The 20,665-nt window shown below is 41.6% G+C and overlaps 1 protein-coding gene across 2 annotated transcripts in view; it reads left to right on the forward strand.

Moving 5' to 3' along the window:
* atxn10 (ataxin 10) overlaps positions 1-20,665 on the forward strand; it is a 215,871-nt gene that overhangs the window by 21,098 nt on the left and 174,108 nt on the right. For both annotated transcript variants that reach the window (XM_072552311.1, XM_072552312.1), the window contains exon 3: positions 6,892-6,977. In XM_072552311.1, coding sequence (XP_072408412.1) covers positions 6,892-6,977 — 86 coding nt within the window. The remainder of the gene's footprint in view (positions 1-6,891; positions 6,978-20,665) is intronic.

Raw genomic sequence — 20,665 nt, forward strand, 5'->3', positions numbered from 1 at the left:
ACGTTAGCAGTGGATTCTTTCAGACCTGAAGAATAATAAATGGGATCTCTTTGGGTGGAGGTAGGGCATCGGACATTGTTTGAAGTTATTTATATGCCATTAACTATTAGTGGTATAAATCGGGAGATCAGAGAAGCTTGTAGCATATGGACTGGAGAAACCAGGTGACTTCACTCCAGATAGACTGAGTAAATCAACTGAGCACCAAAGCTGTGGAGGACAAGCTTCTGGACTGTTAGGGATGGTTTCTTGAACAGCATGTTTGAGGACATACTATTAAGAGGATAACCTGTTTTGGATTTAGTAGGATGTAATGAAAAGAGCTAATTGATAATTTTGTTTGTAAAAGAACCTTTAGGGATTAATAACCACACTGTGCCAGAGTTTTACATTGTTTAAAAATGAGGCGTGTCAGTCTAAAGCAAGGGTGTTACATTTGAACAAGGGAAATTGTGAAAGCAATGAGACAAACATTGGCTGAGCTGAATTGGCAAAAATACATTAAAAAGCATGGCTGTATATAGTCAATGGAAGTATTACAGCAACTATGCATTTCTTTAAGATACAAACACTCAAAAAGGTCAGACAACTCTGGTTGACAAAAAAAGTTCAGAATTGTATAAAATTTTAAAAAGGCCCATAAAGTGGCCAAAAGTAGGAGTACACTTGAGGATTGGAACTTTTTTTAAGAATACATCAAAGTAGGATGAAGTAAGTGGTAAAGGAAGAATAGAATATGTATGCTGCTGTCAGACTCTATGTTCTCGTTGGTAGTTAAAGAGAGTGCATTCAAGGTCCTTGGAGATAAAACTTTACATTGTTAGCTTCCATAATCTAAAGCACTTTTTCTAAATCTCATTAATGTGGAGAACATGTTGTAGTAAAATGAACCTTTTAAAAGGTTCATAAAAATGGGAGTCAGCCATGCATGCGAGTAACAGTTTCACAGGTTATATTTATTGTCAATGGCAGTTGCATTAGTTTCACGTTAATCATTTTGAAGCTTCCAGGTTATTGAAATACATTGCATGTTTTATATGCTTGATGTTTGGCTATGAATTATATCCTTTAAAGCCTTGAACCTTAGTTGTCTCTCCACTAAATGCTTAATTTTGAGGGGAAAAAGTGTTGCTATTATTAGTAAAAGTGAGCATTTTACAATATTTATTTTAATAAAAAGGGTTACCTTTTCCTGCTGTGGCTAGGAGTAGTATCAACAGCTTTCATTTCATGCTGAAGTATGTTGATAATTTGAACTGTGGTAAAACCTTGAAATGAATTATTCTCAGGCCACCAACTCCCATTGAACCTCTGTTAGGTTGAGTGGGAATTTGGAGGTTATTTATGAACAATAGTACGTTATTCTTAACCACATGTGTATTGAATGTACCAATCAGCTATACAGGATTTGATGTCAGAAAAGATGTTTCAAATATTCACTTTCCTGTTTCTAATTTATCTAAAAGTTATTCCATAAATTATGTTGCACCAAATGTTTTTTTTAAGGAAGCTGTAAGAATAAATTCTAATGTTGAGAATAATGCTAAATATAATGTATTTTTTTAAAAAATCACCCACACTTTCTGATGCACTGTTGGAGAGGGATTTTATAAAGGAGTCTTGAGTTCTATGTTTACTAGAACAAATCAATCTTTATTCAGAGCTCCTTACCAATGCGGTGTGGGAGAGGCCTCTGGAAACAGACTCCAAGGCACTCTAACTCTCCCAATAAAGTGCAGGGTATTTGTATATTTCACGTTATAGTGATTATTTGCAACATCGACATCAGTGTTATCCACATCCTGTAAATACACGATCAATGATGCGCAACTTCATGGACAACCGTAGGTCTTTCCATGTTCTAATGTTTGCTGGGCATCCTGACCACAATTTTTCCTGCTATCAAGTCTCCCTATTATCAGGAACATTCCCATACTGACATGATTCAATCATCCCTGCTAGCAAGATGGAGGTTTCTCTTTTTTATCTGCAGCCGTTTATTTAAAGCAATTTACCTAAATTCCTTAGTGTTAGTTTGTTGGTTACATTTATAATTTTAGTGTACCTACATGTATAATATGCAATAACAATTACCCAAAAGAATCTTTGATTATGGTGGGATCAGACTTTTCCCCTTTTAGCCATACTAAGTAACATACTAAATTTTAAACAGGCTTGCTAAAAGTTTTCATCTGAGTTTCCCTTATCGGAAATGCCTGATTTCACTAAAGTTCCCATATTTTCTGCCTGTGGGAACTGTTGTATTCAGTTAGCAATTCTCTTTAGCTACCTTATGTCTACGGAAAACCACAGGCAGCTATTTTATTTTACCTTCAGCTGTTGGCAGCTCCAACATGCCATCTTGATTTTTTCACGAATCCTGCAGAACATCACTGTATGCAAGCTTTGCTGATATAGGAAACAATTACCAGTCATAACTAATCTCATGCTTTATTAATTCAGTTTCCTTGCCCTTATCGTTGTTCCATGCATGCTTGGTATTCTCTCATGGCATTGGAGGTTTTTACCACTATATGCTGTGCTAAAAACTTGGGTTCTTATGCACTAAAACATTGAATTTCAGGCATGCAAATAAAAAAAGTTGTAAATTTAGTGTAAAAGCAATGTACCGTAGCAACACTGTGTACCATTTACAAGTTGCACAGTAGAAATTCGTCAAGGCTTCCAAGCCCACAACCACTGCCATCAAGGGCAGCAGATGGACGGAAAAAACACCTACCTTCTAGTTCCCCTCCAAACCTCTCACCATACTGGCTTGGAAATTAATCATTATTCCTTCAGGACTGATGGGTCAAAATCCTGGATATCCTTGCTGAAAAGCATTTTGGTTGTTCCTAAACCAAATGGACTGCAGCAATATCGGAAGGCAGCTCTCCACTGCTTTCTCGAGGGCAGTTGGAGATAGACAATAAATCCCATCCTAGCCAATGATACCCACATCCCCTAAATGAATACGTGGTGTGCCTGTATGGGTACAGCTTGAACAGCATTCAAGCTCGCTATCATCCACATCAAAGCAGCTCCTTGATTGGCACCACATCCACCTCCTTGAATGTTCATTCTGTTCACCACCAGCGCAGTGGTAGCTGTGTCCCAACTACACACAGCTGTATGGTAGAATCTCACTTAGAATCCTTTGAAAGCACTTTCTAAACCCTTAGCCTGGACCACCAAGAAAGACCAGGGCTGTTAAGTCCCTTTTTTAAATCTTTCCCCCCTCACCCTAAACTTATGTTCTCTAGTTCTTGACTGTCCCACCGTAGGGAAAAGCCAGTGTCTATTTACCCTATCCACGCCCCTCATGATTTTCTAAACCTCTATAAGGCCAGTCCTCAGCCTCTGATGCTCCAGGGAAAACAGCCCCAGCCTAAACAACGTCTCCCTATAGCTCAAACCCTCCAACCCTGGAACATTCTTGTAAATCTTTTCTGAACCCTTTAAAATTTTGCAACATTCTTCCTATAGCAGGGAGACCAGAATTGCACAAAACATTCCAGAAGGGAGCAAACAAATATCCTGTATAGTTGCAGTGTGATCTCTCAACTCCTATACTCAATGCTCTGACCAATAAAGAAAGCATAGCAAATGGCTTTGTCCCTATCCGCTGTGACTCCACTTTTAAGGAACTATGAACCTGCACTCTAAGATCTCCTTGTTCAGCAACAATCCCCAGGTTCTCACCATTGAGTGTATAAATCCTGCCCTGATTTGCCTTTCCACAATGTCATACCATTTATCTAAATTAAACTCCATCTGCCACTCCTCAGCCCATTGGCCCATCTGATCAAGATCCTGTTGTACTCGAAGGTAACCTTCTTCGCTGTCCACTGCACTTCAAAGTTTGGTACTATCTGCAAACTTACTAACTACACCTCCTGTATTCACATCCAAATCATTTATATAAATGAGGCAAAGCAGTGGATCCAGCACCAATCCTTGTGGCACACCACTGGTCACAGACCTCAAGTCTGAAAAGCGATCCTCTATCACCCTCTGTCTTCTACCTTTGAGCCAGTTCAGTATCCAGATGGCTAGTTCACCCTGTATACTATGTGATCTAACCCTGCTAACTGGCCTACCATGAGGAACCTTGTCAAACACCTTGCTGAAGTCCATACAGATAATGTCCACCACTCTGCCCTCGTCAATTCTTTTCGTTACTTCTTCAAAAAACTTAATCACATTAGCGAGACATGATTCCCCATGCACAAAGTCATGTTGACCATCCCTAAACAGTTCTTGCCTATCCAAATATATGTACATCGTGTCCCTCAGGATTCCCTCCAACAACCTCCCCACCAGCAATGCCAGGCTCACTGGTATATATTACCCTGGTTTTCCTTCTCACCTTACTTAAATTGTGGCAGCATGTTCGCCAACTTCCAGTCTTCCAGCACCTCATCAGTAACTATCGATGATCCAAATATCTCAGCAAGCAAGGGGCCTAGCAATCCCTTCCTTAGCTTCCCACAGAGTTCTAGGGTGTACCTGATTGGGTCCCGGGGATTTATCCACCTTTATGCATTTTAAGAGCTACAACCTCCCCCCTTTCTCCCCCATCTCCCCCCCCCCCCCAACACCTCCATATATGGATATTTTTTCAAGATATGTCCCCACATTCTACACCTTCACTGTAAACACTAGTGCAAAATAGTGTCCTGTTTCTTGCGGTCCCACATGTAGGCTGCCCTACTGATCAATGAGGATCCTATTCTCTCCCTAATTACCCTTTGTCCTTAATGTATTTATAAAATCTCTTTGGATTCTCCTTAACCCTGTCTACCAAAGCTATGTCTCCTTTTTTCCCCTCCTGATTTCCCTCTTAAGTATACCCCTACTGTCTTTATTCTCTTCTATTCACTGGATCTCTGCTGTCTATACCTGACATATGTTTTCTTCTTTTTCTTAACCAAAACCTTAATTTCTCTATTCATCCAGCATTCCTTACAACTACCGGCCTTGCCTTTCACCCTAACAGGACCGTATTGTCTCTTGACTCATGTTATCTCATTTTTGAAGGCTTCTCATGTTCCAGCCATCCCTTTACCTGTAAACATCTGCCCCCAATCAACTTTTTTGAAAGTTCTTGCCTAATACTGTCAAAATTGGCCTTTCTACAATTTAGAACTTTAACTGTGCGCCCTTCTCCCCACCCCCCCTCCCCCCCACCCCCACCCCCACCCCACCCCCCACCCCGACACCTCAGTTACTTGCCTGCCTTATTTTCCAAGAATAGGTCTCTTTCCTCACTGTCTCCTTATGTCCCCATCTTACTAGTTTAAATCCTGAGTAGCTCTAGCAAATCTCCCTGATTAGTTTATTCATCCCCTTCAAATTCAGGTGCAATCCATCCTCCTTATACAGGTCACTTCTGCCCCAGAAGAATATTCCAATGATCCAAAAATGTGAACCCTTCTCCCCTGCACTAGCTCCCCAGCCACGCATTCATTATCCTCCTATTCCTACCCTCACTAGCTTGTGGCAACGGAAGTAAAACAGATTCCCTCAAGGACCTCCTTTCTAAATTCCTGCCTAACTTCCTATATTCTCCCTTCAGAATCTCATCTTTTTTCCTTCCTGTCATTAATTCCAATATGTACAACGACTTCCTGCTGGTTCCTCTCCTCTTTGATAATATTCTGCACCTTCTCTGAGATATCCTCGATCCTGGCACCAGGAAGGCTGTTGACTGCAGAAGCTGTCTGTGCATCTGACCAGAGAGTCCCCTATCACAATTGATCGCTTGGAACCTGATCTGCCTCTCATTATACTAGAACCAGTGTCAGTATCAGAAACTTGGCTGTTCGTGCTACATTCCCCTGCGAGTCCATCACCCCCTACGTTTTCCAAAACCGCATACTTTGTTGAGATGGGATAACCACAGAAGACTCCTGTATGACCTACCCCTCTCGCCTACCTTTCCTGGAGGTAACCCATCTACCTGACTGTATCCACAGTTTTTATCCCTTCCTATAACTACCCCATAGGTCCTGTAAATTTCTCATTGCCTCTCACTGTCACTCCAACCGACCCATGTAATAGGATTGGATTCACAAACAAACGCATAATCAACAGTAACCTGCAAATGCTCCCTAATCCCCACATCTGACAGGAAGAGCACATCACTCTGTTAAAGGCGATCTTTGTACCCTAACAATCTACAGACCCAGAAAATGGCACAGTCTTACTGCTCTAAAAAAACACTGCTCCAGGCTAACTTAGTACCTGTGTTTTGTATTTTTAAAGTTTAATCAAGTGACAGATCTGAAAACATAGAATCGTAGAGACGTACAGCATGGAAACAGACCCTTTGATCAAAAAGAACCCACTCTACTCACTATTGTAGACTTCCAAAAAAAAGAACAGCAAGGTTACACTTCAAAAACTATGCGCTTATCTGCTCCCATGGTGTGAGCTCTCCCACACAGCTTCCTCCAAAGTCAGCTGTGATTTTCAATGTTTATTAATTTTTTTAAGATGTACTCCGATGTTCTGAAATACTTGAGCTCAAACATCAAAGGCAGTAGCTGTGCAGATTCACTGCTTTGTCATCAGCAGTGTAGGTTTCTTTCTCTCTTCCTCACTGACCATGTGATCTCTGCTTTTGTCTGTCTTCCTCCTTTTTAAAGTGCCATTGTTTTGATCTTTCCCCAAAGTTCTAAAGCAGTGAAACAGCTTGCAAAACAGCAATTACAGCTCTTGAAATTTGAGAAAATCAGCTCTAACACCTAAAATACCTCAAAAGAGGAGCAGCATTTATAGCTGCAATCTTTTCCATCCACCATCTTGGATTACCTAGAATTCGTTTTAAAATAATGTTTATATTTTTCAAATGCATGTGTTCTTCTTATTTACCTGTTTTCTTTCCAGGAATGTAGGATTGTTTGAACCAACTATTCGGATTCTCCACTTGCTTCGTGGGTTAGGATTTTCCCAGAGTGATGATTTGTTGGCAGGTAAGAAATCCTCGTATGTGCCAACTTCTAAGTGATTCATGGTGTTGGTCAATACTTGCTGTCATAAATCAAGTCCATATGTGTCTCTCTCCGCTCAGTCCCCTCTACCTGGTAATAGACTGAAGAGCTTTCTCTAATATTAACCAAAATCAAAAATTGATGGAAAAATTCAGCAGGTGTGGCAGCATCTGTGGAGACAAAGCAGGGTTAATGTTTCGGGTCTAATGACCCTTCTTCAGAATATTCCGCAATCTTTAAGCAATTTATGATTTTGTTTCTGATTTCCAACATCTGCAGGTTTTTGTGTTTTTTTTTCTTTCATGCTTCTCTGTCCACTACTATCAGTGAGTTGAACCACTGCAGAGCTGAATTCCTGACCATAACATGCATTATCCAAAATTGTAACTGTTAGTGGTAGCAGTAAAGTTGGAGGGGGAGGGGCCAAAGGTTTTGACTGTTAAGAGCTTGATTCTGAGTGTTCTGTAGTGGTTGAAGAAAGAATAGCAACAAAGAGGAAATGAATGGAAGCTGAATAAGGGATGCAGCTGGGAGTAGAAGTTTTGGAGTTGGGAAGGCAAGAGCTTGATAGTATCAACTAATGGTAAAGAAGGAGAGAGCACCAACTTCACCTGAGGAAATTTGTTAAGGAAGGAAACTGCCAGTTCAAATTGGGCTGACAGGAAGTTGCATATTAGCTGAACAGCAAATATGAATTGGTCATTTGTGAGGACAATAGATTGTCAGGTTGAAGTGATGGAAGGAAGAAGAAAGGAATCAGAGTGCTTTTGTGAGCTGGAGGGTTAGAGACTGCCTGTGCACAATTGAAGGATGGGATAATGGAGGAAGGTATCCTGGATTAGGAGAAACTACTGTTTTATAGAGAATTGGGATGGGAATATCAGATGTAGTGTAGTGCTGCATTAACTTCTTGGCGGAATTGTGTGGTTGGTTTATTTGTAATTAACATGGTACTTAGATTTTGAATTTTATAAAGGAAAAATAATAGTAGAAACAAAACCTGCTTAAATGAACTAAATACATGTACTTTTTTATTTTTTAAAATTTGACATTCCCCACAGGAGCATGCATTCATTTTGAATCTAAAGATCTTCTCGTGCTTAATTTTTACCTCCTGTTTAAGTTAATTATTTACGCAAGTTATAGCTGGAACCATTTTTCAGTTGTCAGCTCTTTCAAATCTGTTGGTGAGATTTTATAGTTTGTCAAAGTTAATATCCAGAAGTTTTAAAAATTTAGAAGTAATATTCATTGAAATTGATAATTTTCTTGCTTTGGAAATAGAGAAAATTGTAATGCTGTTAATATAGAATAAGATCAAGAAAAATTTATTTTTTAAAATATTCTTTGCAAGGTCAATTACAAGTCTTGAGAATGCTTTCCAGATTCTCATACTCCACTGATTGATTTGTTTTTTTGTAATGAAAAGTAGAGGATAGTCAACTGTTGTGGTTGAAATAAAAGCTCTCGTTTTCAAGCGATGGAAAATACTTTTGTTATGATCTAACAATTGCAGAAGTTAAAACTAAAGGCTGAGAAAGCACCGCTTTACTTCCGTATCCATGATTATAATGGTCTAAGACTGATGTGAATTTATTTTGGATTAAAACCACTATAGTTTAACTGTGACCAGTCTGGTTTGTACTAATGGCACCACCTACATTCAAAAGCGATGTGATAGTCCACAATGCAATCGCAGGCAAAAAAGTTTAAAAGCACAATTTAAGTTGCTATAACCCTCAAACGTAGCTTTCTCTTTGTGTGTCTCTCTCTTTACTGTCTCCCATCTTGGATGTTATTAGCTGTGAAAAGTCTAATACTTACTGTTTTATATATTTTCATTGTATTGTCATTGCAGTCTAATGAGAAAGCATTTGAAATTTATCAATTCACATAATTTTAATGAAAAGCTGAGAAAGATTATACATATTGAACTATTTGAATATTTTATTAATATTCAGTTCACAGAAGTGTGTAATGACTGTATATTTATTCAATAGATTTATACACCTGACAAAGCAGGATGCTAAGGTGTACAGAAGTTAGCTTTGTCCAGAAAGCATTCTAAAGACTTGTAACTGCAAAGAATATTTTAAGAAATGGATTTTTATTTCATGAAGTCTTCTGAATTGAACAACTTTTTGATTTTTTTAACATGTAATGCTTGGTTCTTTCACAAGTTCAAAAGGCTCAGTACTAAACAAAATTCATAAGCTGTTGAAAAGTCTCTTTTGGCACAGAGCTTGTCCATTTAACAACAATGCTTTCTCTGTGATGATTCAACACAAATAAGATGAAGTGAGAGTGAAATATAAGAAGATTGGATCTCAGTTGACCTAGAAGCAGAATTGCATCTAGGTTCTTTTGGAAATATTGATTTGGAAACATCAATACTCATGATGTCAATAAATTGACTCAGGTTGGAATTTTCAAAATGCAATGGAATAGATTTATGTTAGGTTAGGCTATCAAGGGGGCATAAAGAAAACTCAGGTAAATTACGTTGAGCCTTTGATCCACTATTCAACTAGATTATGGTTGAATATCAAATTTTCTTTGAACAAGAATCAATTTTATATTCATTATTTTGTTTCGAAATGCTCAGAATTTTATATTCGTATTGAATTTAGCACATAGAGCTAAAGTTAATCAAATAACATTCAATTCAAGTATTTAGTTCTGAAACCACGATATTGATACACTGTTTTGATAGAGCATACAGGATTGCACTGTTTTGTGTTTAGTAAAGATCTCACGTATTCTTTCAATGTCCTTCTAAATATTTCCTCAAAAAATGTTTTAAGAACTAAAAGTGCTATTTTGATGGCAGGTTGTGATTGTCCTACCATTTGGTACACTTTACAAAAATTGCACCACAAAACTGTACTGTAGATAGGTTAAAAATTGTGGATATTTGATTTTTGCCTGTGGATGTTGACTTTTGATACCTATTTTTTGGTACAGATAGGCAAATTCAGGATTTGTGATTTCAAAGTTACAGACAATTTACTACAGTAAAATTTCAGAATTCATCTTAGAGTCATAGAGATGTACAGCATGGAAACAGACCCTTCGGTCCAACCTGTCCATGCCAACCAGATATCCCAACCCAATCTAGTCCCACCTACCAGCATCCGGCCCATATCTCTCCAAACCCTTCCTATTCATACAACCATCCAAATGCCGCTTAAATGTTGCAATTGTACCAGCCTCCACCACTTCCTCTGGCAGCTCATTCCATACAAGTACCACCCTCTGCATGGAAAAGTTGCCCCTTAGGTCTCTTTTATATCTTTCCCCTCTCACCCTAACCCTATGCCCTCTAGTTCTGGACTCCCCGACCCCAGGGAAAAGACTTTGTCTATTTACCCTATCCCTGCCCCTGATAATTTTGTAAACCTCTGTAAGGTCACCCCTCAGCCTCCGATGCTCCAGGGAAAACAGCTCCAGCCTGTTCAGCCTCTCCCTGGCAACATCCTTGTAAATTTAGGGTGTAGGCTTTGCTCACTGAGCTGTAGGTTTGATATCCAGACGATTCATTACCTGGCTAGGTAACATCAGTGGCGACCTCCAAGTGAAGCGAAACTGTTGTCTCCTGCTTTCTATTTATATCTTTCGCCTGGATGGGGTTCCTGGGGTTTGTGGTGATGTCATTTCCTGTTCGTTTTCTGAGGGGTTGATAGATGGTATCTAGATCTATGCGTTTGTTTATGGCGTTGTGGTTGGAGTGCCAGGCCTCTAGGAATTCTCTGGCATGTCTTTGCTTAGCCCGTCCCAGGATAGATGTGTTGTCCCACTCGAAATGGTCTTTTTTGTTTTTCATCCGTGTGTAGGGCTACGAGGGAGAGAGGGTTGTGTCTTTTTGTGGCTAGCTGGTGTTCGTGTATCCTGGTAGCTAACTTTCTTCCTGTTTGTCCTACATAGTGTTTGTAGCAGTCTTTGCATGGAATTTTGTAGATGACGTTGGTTTTGTCCATGGGTTGTACTGGGTCTTTTAAGTTTCCTAGTTTTTGTTTGAGTGTTGGTGGGTTTGTGTGCTACTAGGATTCCAAGGGGTCTTAGTAGTCTGGCCAGAGAATTCCTAGAGGCCTGGCTCTCCAACCACAACGCCATAAACGAACACATAGATCTAGATACCATCTATCAACCCCTCAGAAAATGAACAGGAAATGACATCACCACAAACCCCATCCAGGAGAAAGATATAAATAGAAAGCAGGAGATCAACAGCTTCGCTTCACTTGGAGGTTGCCACTGATGTTACCTAGCCAGGTAATGATATCAAACCTACAGCTCAGCGAGTAAACCTCAACCTGAGCTACAAACCTTGCAAAAATCCTTGTAAATCTTTTTTGAACCCTTTTCAAGTTTCACAACATCTTTCTGATAGGAAGGAGACCAGAATTGCACGCAATATTCCAACAGCGGCCGAACCAATGTCCTGTACAGCCGCAACATGACCTCCCAAATCTTCTTAAATTCAGTTTGATTCAATTAGGCTTCTTAACTCTGGATTGGATTGACTTGATGAGCCTTGACCAGAGAAGACTTACTGAATACTTCTTTTGAATTACCCAGATTCCCAAAAGAAGTACCAGATAATCAAATATCTGTCTTTGAAGCCAATATGACCTCGCATAATGGACTTTGTTTGGACATTACTCGGGTCACCACACATGAAGACAAAGTTCACAGAACCTTTTTCTGTAACTATTCTATTTCTTTGAGCAGATGTGGCCTTTCTGTGACTACTAGAGATGCTACTACCTTTGCTCCTGCCAAATTATTCTCTCTTCGCAGGTCAACTCTGTCTGTGGGTAAATTATGGACATCCTCTACAGTTGCTACTCCAAACATTAGGTCACACTTCACATACATCCCAATACAAAGATCTGAGCATATACTCCTCGCTAATACCATGTATTAAAACTTTGACATTCATCTTATACGTCAGGTAGATAAATCATGTCCTTCTTTAGCAAAAGAATTTAAATGGCCCTGGTAACTCTAAGTATGGCAGTTGGTTTACCTGTCATATTAATGGAATAAGGAGTTACTTTTCCTATTGAAAAGAATCCCCTGTAACACTCGGGCAACTTTTTAAAAATTACGCTCCAGCAGTGTTTATCCTTGGTCTCAGTTGTAATCAGACTTAATCTGTTGTTCGTCTCAGTATCAGCTCCTGTCTCTGAATTGAAGTCAATCTGTACCCCAATAGATTACCCCATCATCCACCACGTTACTTGAAGGTGCCTTCAGACATTAATTCCACCTTTGGTATTTTCTTTCTCAACCTAGGAGGTGGTCATAGGTAACCATCCCTTTTTGCTTTGAGCTTCTTGACTTTTACCATCTCCCCTTCTATCCTTCAGTTTGTGTGGGTAACTGATGAAATGGTTGAATTTGTGCACATTCCATTCTGTTGTTTCCTCTGTCTATTTTGCTGTTGCAACCTTCTGTTTTCCTATGAACTCTTATCAATAGAAGGAGTGAACTTCTAAATTGTTCTAAGAGAATTATTTCCCTCATATGTAGACTATACCCTTAATGTCTGCATCTAACAGTCAAAATTATTTACTTTATCCTGTCAAATTCTATGCACGCCATTCCCAGACATGCATCTGAATATTCTAAAATTTCTGTCTAGAGGTCTCAGGGGCCAATCCATAAATAGTGAGAATAACTTTACTTGCCACTTTATAATCTATAGAAGGCTCCTCAGAAGGAAAGGCACCAATTTCATGAGCTCTTTTTGTTAACACTACTCATGCAAAGTAGATTCAGTTTTGTTTTGGTCACTCCTTTTGAAAAATTGATAAGCAAATTAAATGAAAAATGCTTCAGTGACCCTTTTCTTCAGACTTTGGGAATATGTGCAAATTTAAACAGTTCTCCATCCAAACTTGGATTGAATTCCGATCTTTCCTTGTCAAAATGTTTCCCAGAGTCAGAGGCTTTTTTATAGTCTAGAAGCTAGTACTCTGTTGTGGTTCTGTTCGCCGAGCTGGGAATTTGTCTTGCAAACGTTTCGTCCCCTGTCTAGGTGACATCCTCAGTGCTTGGGAGCCTCCTGTGAAGCGCTTCTGTGCTGTTTCCTCCGGCATTTATAGTGGCCTGTCTCTGCCGCTTCCGTTTGTCAGTTCGAGCTGTCCACCGTAGTGGCCGGTATATTGGGTCCAGGTCGATGTGTTTGTTGATAGTCTGTGGATGAGTGCCATGCCTCTAGGAATTCCCTGGCTGTTCTCTGTTTGGCTTGCCCTATAATGGTAGTGTTGTCCCAGTCGAATTCATGTTGCTTGTCGTCTGTGTGTGTGGCTACTAAGGATAGCTGGTCGTGTCGTTTCGTGGCTAGTTGGTGTTCGTGTATACGAATTGTTAACTGTCTTCCTGTTTGTCCGATGTAGTGTTTTCTGCAGTCCTTGCATGGGATTTTGTACACTACATTAGTTTTGCTCATGTTGGGTATCGGGTCCTTTGTTCTGGTGAGTTGTTGTCTGAGCGTGGCTGTTGGTTTGTGTGCTGTTATGAGTCCTAGTGGTCGCAGTAGTCTGGCTGTGAGTTCAGAAATGCTCCTGATGTATGGTAGTGTGGCTAGTCCTTTGGGTTGCGGTATGTCCTCGTTCCATTGTCTCTCCCTTAGGCATCTGTTGATGAAATTGCGAGGGTATCCGTTTTTGGCGAATACTTTGTATAGGTGTTCCTCTTCCTCTTTTTGTAGTTCTGGTGTGCTGCAGTGTGTTGTGGCCCTTTTGAATAGTGTCCTGATGCAACTTCGTTTGTGTGTGTTGGGGTGGTTGCTTTCATAGTTTAGGACTTGGTCTGTGTGTGTGGCTTTCCTGTAAACCTTTGTGGTGAATTCTCCGTTCGGTGTTCTCTGTACCATCACGTCTAGGAATGGGAGTTGGTTGTCCTTTTCTTCCTCTCTAGTAAATCGGATTCCTGTGAGTGTGGCGTTGATGATCTGGTGTGTGTTCTCTATTTCTGTGCTTTTAATTATTACAAAGGTGTCATCTGCCCGAAACGTCAATTCTCCTGCTCCTCTGATGCTGCCTGGCCTGCTGTGTTATACCAGCACCACATTTTTCAACTGCAATTATTATTACCCAACTTTCAATTAAATGTCTGTTGCGTATCCTGCTGGAAGAGCTCTCATTTTTATCTTACAACCGTTTTCCAATTATCAAGATGACTATTTAATACCTTTGCTATATTGTTTACCACAGTGTCATAGAGCCATACAGCATGGAAACAGACAATCGGTCTATGCCAAATATAATGCCAAGCTAAACTAGTCCAACCTGCCTGCTCCTGGCCATTATCCCTCCAAAACTTTTCTATTCATGCACTTATCTAAATATTGTAACTGTGCCCACATCTACCATTCCTCAGGAAGTTCATTTCACACATGAACCACCTTCTGTGTAAAACATTTGGCCCTCATGTCTCTCAAATCTCTCTCCTCATTTTAAAAAATACCCCTCCTCCTGAAATACCCCATCCTAGGCAAAAGGCACTTACCATTAACCCTAACTATACCCCTCATGACCTTATACACCTCTATAAGGTCACCTCTCAACCTCCTACACTCCAGTGAAAAAAGCCATCTTTATGAAGAACCCACTGCCCGGTTCTACCTCCTTCCCAAGATCCACAAGACTGACCACCCTGGCCGATCCATTGTCTCAGCATGCTCCTGCCCCACTGAACTCATTCCTACCCACCTCGACACTGTCCTATCCCCCCTAGTCCAGGAACACCCCACATACGTTCGAGACACCACCCACGCCCTCCACCTCCTCCAAGACTTCCGTTTCCCCGGCCCCCAACGCCTTATCTTCACCATGGATATCCAATCCCTCTACACCTCCATCCGCCATGATCAGGGCCTCCAAGCCCTCCGTTTTTTCCTCTCCCGACGTCCCCAACAGAGAGTTCTCGGCCTTTTCTCGTTGGAACGGCGAAGGATGAGGGGTGACTTGATAGAGGTTTATAAGATGATCAGAGGAATAGATAGAGTAGACAGTCAGAAACTTTTCCCCCGGGTACAACAGAGTGTTACAAGGGGACATAAATTTAAGGTGAAGGGTGGAAGGTATAGGGGAGATGTCAGGGGTGGGTTCTTTACCCAGAGAGTGGTGGGGGCATGGAATGCGCTGCCCGTGGGAGTGGTAGAGTCAGAATCATTGGCGACCTTTAAGCGGCATTTGGATAGGTACATGGATGGGTGCTTAATCGAGGATAGAAGTTCGGCACAACATTGTGGGCCGAAGGGCCTGTTCTGTGCTGTATTGTTCTATGTTCTATGTTCCCTTCCACCGACACACTCATTCGTTTGGCCGAACTGGTCCTCGCCCTTAACAATTTCTCCTTCGAATCCTCCCACTTCCTCCAGACCAAAGGGGTAGCCATGGGCACATGTACGGGCCCCAGCTATGTCTGTCTCTTTGGCTACGTAGAACAGTCGATCTTCGTAATTACACCGGCACCACTCCCCACCTCTTCCTCCGCTACATTGATGACTGCATTGGTGCCACCTCGTGCTCCTGCGAGGAGGTTGAGCAATTCATCAACTTCACCAACACATTCCACCCTGACCTTAAATTTACTTGGACCATCTCTGACACCTCCCTCCCCTTCCTGGACCTCTCCATCTCCATTAATGACGACTGACTTGACACTGACATTTTTTACAAACCCACCGACTCCCACAGCTAACTGGATTACACCTCTTCCCACCCTACCTCTTTCAAAAATGCCATCCCGTATTCCCAATTCCTCCGCCGTATCTGTTCCCAGGAGGACCAGTTCTACCACAGAACACACCAGATGGCCTCCTTCTTTAGAGACCGCAATTTCCCTTCCCACGTGGTTAAAGATGCTCCAACGCATCTCGTCCACATCCCGCACCTTCGTCCTCAGACCCCACCCCTCCAACCGTAACAAGGACAGAACGCCCCAGGTGCTCACCTTCCACCCTACCAACTTTCGCATAAACCAAATCATCCGCCGACATGTCCGCCACCTCCAAAAAGACCCCACCACCAGGGATATATTTCCCTCCCCATCCCTTTCCGCCTTCCGCAAAGACCGTTCCCTCTGTGACTACCTAGTCAGGTCCACGCCCCCCTATAACCCACCCTCCCATCCTGGCACCTTCCCCTGCCACCACAGGAATTGCAAATCCTCCGCTCACACCCCTATCCACCACCTCTATCCAAGGCCCTAAAGGAGCCTTCCACATCCATCAAAGTTTTACCTGCACATCCACCAATATCATTTATTGTATCCGTTGTTCTCGGTGCGGTCTCCTCTACATTGGGGAGACTGGATGCCTCCGAGCAGAGCGCTTTAGGGAACATCTCCGGGACACCCGCACCAATGAGCCACACCGCTCTGTGGCTCAACATTTCAACTCTCCCTCCCACCCTGCTGAGGACATGGAGGTCCTGGGCCTCCTTCACCGCTGCTCCCTCACCACCTGGAGGAAGAATGCCTTATCTTCCACCTCGGAACACTTCAACCCCAGGGCATCAATGTGGATTTCAACAGTTTCCTCATTTCCCCTTCCCCCGCCTCATCCTAGTTCCAAACTTCCAGCTCAGCACTGTCCCCATGACTTGTTCTACCTGCCTAACTTCTTTTCCACCTATCCACTCCACCCTCCATCCTAACCTATCACCTTCATCCCCTCCCCCACTCACCTATTGTACTCTATGCTACTTTCTCCCCACCCTCACCCTCCTCTATCTTATCTCTCCATCCTTCAGGCTCTCTGCCTTTTATTCCTGATGAAGGGCTTTTGCCCGAAACGTTGATTTTACTGCTCCTAGGATGCTGCCTGAACTGCTGTGCTCTTCCAGCACCATGAATCCAGAATTAACCTTTTACCTGACTAGTAAACATGTTGAGTTACATGTGCCTGGATCTTCCAGATTGCTACATGTTCTGCCACAGGAATTTCTTTGTCTATCCTCACTATTTTTTGACGTTATTTTGGTGGTACCACTGTCTATTGAACCACCGTGTGCTCTTCATCTGTAGGTTTCTGTAGAAGGCTCCCACTTCTTCAACAGTGTTATGTGATAGATGGAGTATCCTGATCCAGATGCTCAGTGTTTTTAACCTGTCTCCTTTATTCATGAAATACGGACAGAGCCAGAGGATAGAATAATGTCTCTTTTCTGACCCCAAAACAAAATACACTGTAATAGATTATAGTGTTCACATAAATCACCAAATACACAAGAAATTGCATCCAAAATTGTACATGATTGATACAATATTTTTGGCCAGTGTCTGTCCAATTTCTGTTCTTGACCACTTGTGTAGATTGTTGGTCAGGTTTTACCCACTGCCTGTGCTTTCTTTTATAGATTCCTTTCATAGAATCCCTACAGCGTGGAAACAGGCCCTTCGGCCCAACAGGTCCACACTGACCTTCCAAGGAGTAATCTGTCCAGACCCATTGCCCTACATTTACCCCCGAATAATGCACCTAACCGGCACGTCCCTGAACACTATGCGATAATTTAGCATGGCTAATTCACCTAACTTGCACATCTTTGCTTGCCCATATATGTTTGTGCTATATAAACCCTTTTGTCAGAAACCAAAGTTTAATAAACAGTCATTCCTCCATATCCATGAGGGTTCCATTCCTGAGAACCCCACGAACGATGAAATCCATGAGTGCAGAGCTTGTTTAAAAATTGATTGAAACCCTCCTCAAAACTTCTTGCTTTCTTTATTTAAGATGCTGCTTAAAATCTATCTCATTGACCAAGCTTTTGACCATTTCTCTATTACAACCAATGTGATATGAACCTAACTTTTCAAATAATGACAAAATATTTTAGATACTGGAATTCTGAAGCACATTGAACTATCTTGAAATCAGAAACAAAAACAAAAACAAAAACATAAATTGCTGGGAAAACACAGCAGGTCTGGCAGCATCTGTGGAGAAAATGCAGACTTAATGTTTCAAGTCCTGTGACCTTTCTTAAAACCTAATAGGAAAAGGTTAAATATGCTAAAGGTGGGGTAGAGGGAGGGGGAAAAGAATAAATGATAGGTGGAGATAGAGTCCAGAGAGAGAGAGAGAAAAACAGTTGAGCAGACAAAACATTAGCAGCTGACAATGGGTTATTTGTGGTAGTAGCCCATGTTATGGCAAGACTTGGCATATGGGGGTTGGGAATGAGGACATGGGAGAAGGTGCTGACCTCCTAAAATGATTAGTTCAATATGTTGCTGTGTTCCCAAGTGGAATATGAGGTGTTGTTCTTTTAGCTTTGCTGGACCACCACAGCAAGCCAAATAAATATGTTGGCCAGGGGACACTAGTATGTTGAAGTGGCAGGCATCTCGAAGCTTGGGATCATTTTTGTGGACAGAGTGTAGGTGTTCTGCAAAGCAGTCGCCCAGTCCACGCCTTGTCTGTCCAATGTAGGAGAGACCACAATGTACAGCAACGAGTATAGTAGACTAGATTGAATGAAATGCAGCTAAGTTGTTGCTTCACCTGGAAGGTGTGTCTGGGGCCTTGGATATTGGGGGAAGAAAGTAAATGGGCAGATATTAGATTTTCTGCAATTACAGGGGAAGGTGACTGTGGGGGTATGGCAGTGTGTTGAGACTGAAGGAGGAGTGGACCAGGGTGTCACGGAGAAAATGGTCCCTATGGAAGGCTGACAAGGGATAAGAGGGAAATATGTGTCTGGTGGTGCCATCCCACTAGACATAATGAAAATGGCAGCTAATGATCCTTTGGATGTGGATGCTGATTGGATGGTAGGTGTGGATGAGGGATACTCTTTTGCTGTTGTGGGAGGGAACAAAGGGGCTGAGGGCCAAAGTGCGGGAGATGGACATGGCTGAGGATTCTGTCAACCATGGTGGTGAAGAACTTACATTTGAGGAAGAAGGTGGACATTTTGGAAGCCCCCTTTATTGAAGTTGGCATTATCAGAATAGAGACCAAGGAACTGGGAGAATTGAATAAGTGTCTTTACCGGAAGCGGGGTGTGAGCATGAATAATCAAGGTAACTGTGAGAGTTGGTGGGTTTGTAGTGGATATTCGTGGTCAGCCTATCCCCAGAAATGGAAATAGACATCGGTGGGGAAAGGAGGAGTCAGAGATGGACCATGTGAAGGTGACAGTCTGGTGGAAATTGGAATAGAGATTGATAAACCTTTCCAATTCTGGGCAAGAGAGCGGAGCAACACCTTTGATGTCAGCTATGTACTGGAGAAAGTGTGTGGATGAGGCCAGAGTAGGACATGAACAAGGAAAGTTCCATGTAGCCACAAAGAGACAGGCATACGTGGGGCACATGTGGGTACCCATGGCCACTCCTTTGACCTGAAGAAAATGGAAGGAGTTAAGGGAGAATTTGTTCAGTGTTGGTGAGCTCGGCCAAGCTGAGGAGGCTGATGGTGGATGGGGGCTGTTCAGGACTGTTTTTCATGAAGAAGCAGAGAGCCCCGAGACCATTCTGATGGGGGATGAATGTGTAAAAGGGATTGCATATTCACAGTAAAGAGGAGGCATTGGAGCCCATGAACTAGAAATTTTTAAACTGATATAAAGTGTCAGAAGAATTAGAGATAAGTGGGAAGAGACTTTACAAGGTCAAGCAGCATCGGTGGAAGGAGAAATAGTTGAAGTTTTGAGACCGGTATGGTCCTTCAAAGAACGCAATATTAAAAACTTACAGCCTAGAAGAAGAAGCCCTTACAATCTGCTGTGTATGTATGGCAGATGTTAAGATGTTCAGCTTAACTTCGTTCCTATCTCTTGGTCTGTAGCTCTGCAGATAGCAACACGTAAAGTACAAAGGCAAACTGTGTTGATAGTAATAAAGTTTCCTGCCTCTATCTCTGTATGTAACACCATATACTATAATTATTTTATTTACTGTAGTTCTATACCTCTGAGTAACCCACTATTTATTGTGTATTTTCTTGATTGATTTGCCCCCTCAAATGTGTTTTTTTGCACTTCGTCAGTTTTATTTCATTTGCAGTTTTTTTTTTGCCCACCTAACAAGCGCATTGATGTTTCCAGTCTACAGCTAACTTCCATTCTTCTAGTTTTTGTATCATTTATTCATCTCTTCACAGTTAAGTGTAAATCAAAGACATATATGGCAAAAAAGCAAGGAACCCAGTACTGAACTGTGTGAAACCCCACTGAAAGCTGCCTTTACTAAATGATCAGCTGTGATGTGATCTTGTTGAATGCTTGAGCAAGCTGAAAAGATCAAATAGCCAACTTGAACTTCTTTATTTTGCATTTGTATGATGAAGATCCTTGTAACATTAGCATCCTATTTACAGCTGTAATTGATTCTTCAACCAACATTATGACCTCTCCTCCATATTTTTACTTCTCCTTACTACTTTCAGAACATCCTGATCTCTCATTCTTGCCCTTTTTAAACCATGTTTTGTCAGAGCTACTATATCACACTTCATGTCTGTCTGTGCCCTCTGCTCATCTGCCTACTTATTAGATTTCATTTTGCACTGAAATAAATGCAATTAATCACTGAACAACCTGTATGTTGTTTATTTTCTAGGTTTTGTTTCCTCTGCCTTCCCTACTTGTTTGCAAATTTTCTACTTTCTGTTTCCTGTTTTACTTCTTTGCCTTTTGGACTTGTAT

The sequence above is a fragment of the Chiloscyllium punctatum genome, chromosome 32 (genome assembly GCF_047496795.1).
Source record: "Chiloscyllium punctatum isolate Juve2018m chromosome 32, sChiPun1.3, whole genome shotgun sequence".
Classification (NCBI taxonomy): Eukaryota; Metazoa; Chordata; class Chondrichthyes; order Orectolobiformes; family Hemiscylliidae; genus Chiloscyllium; species Chiloscyllium punctatum.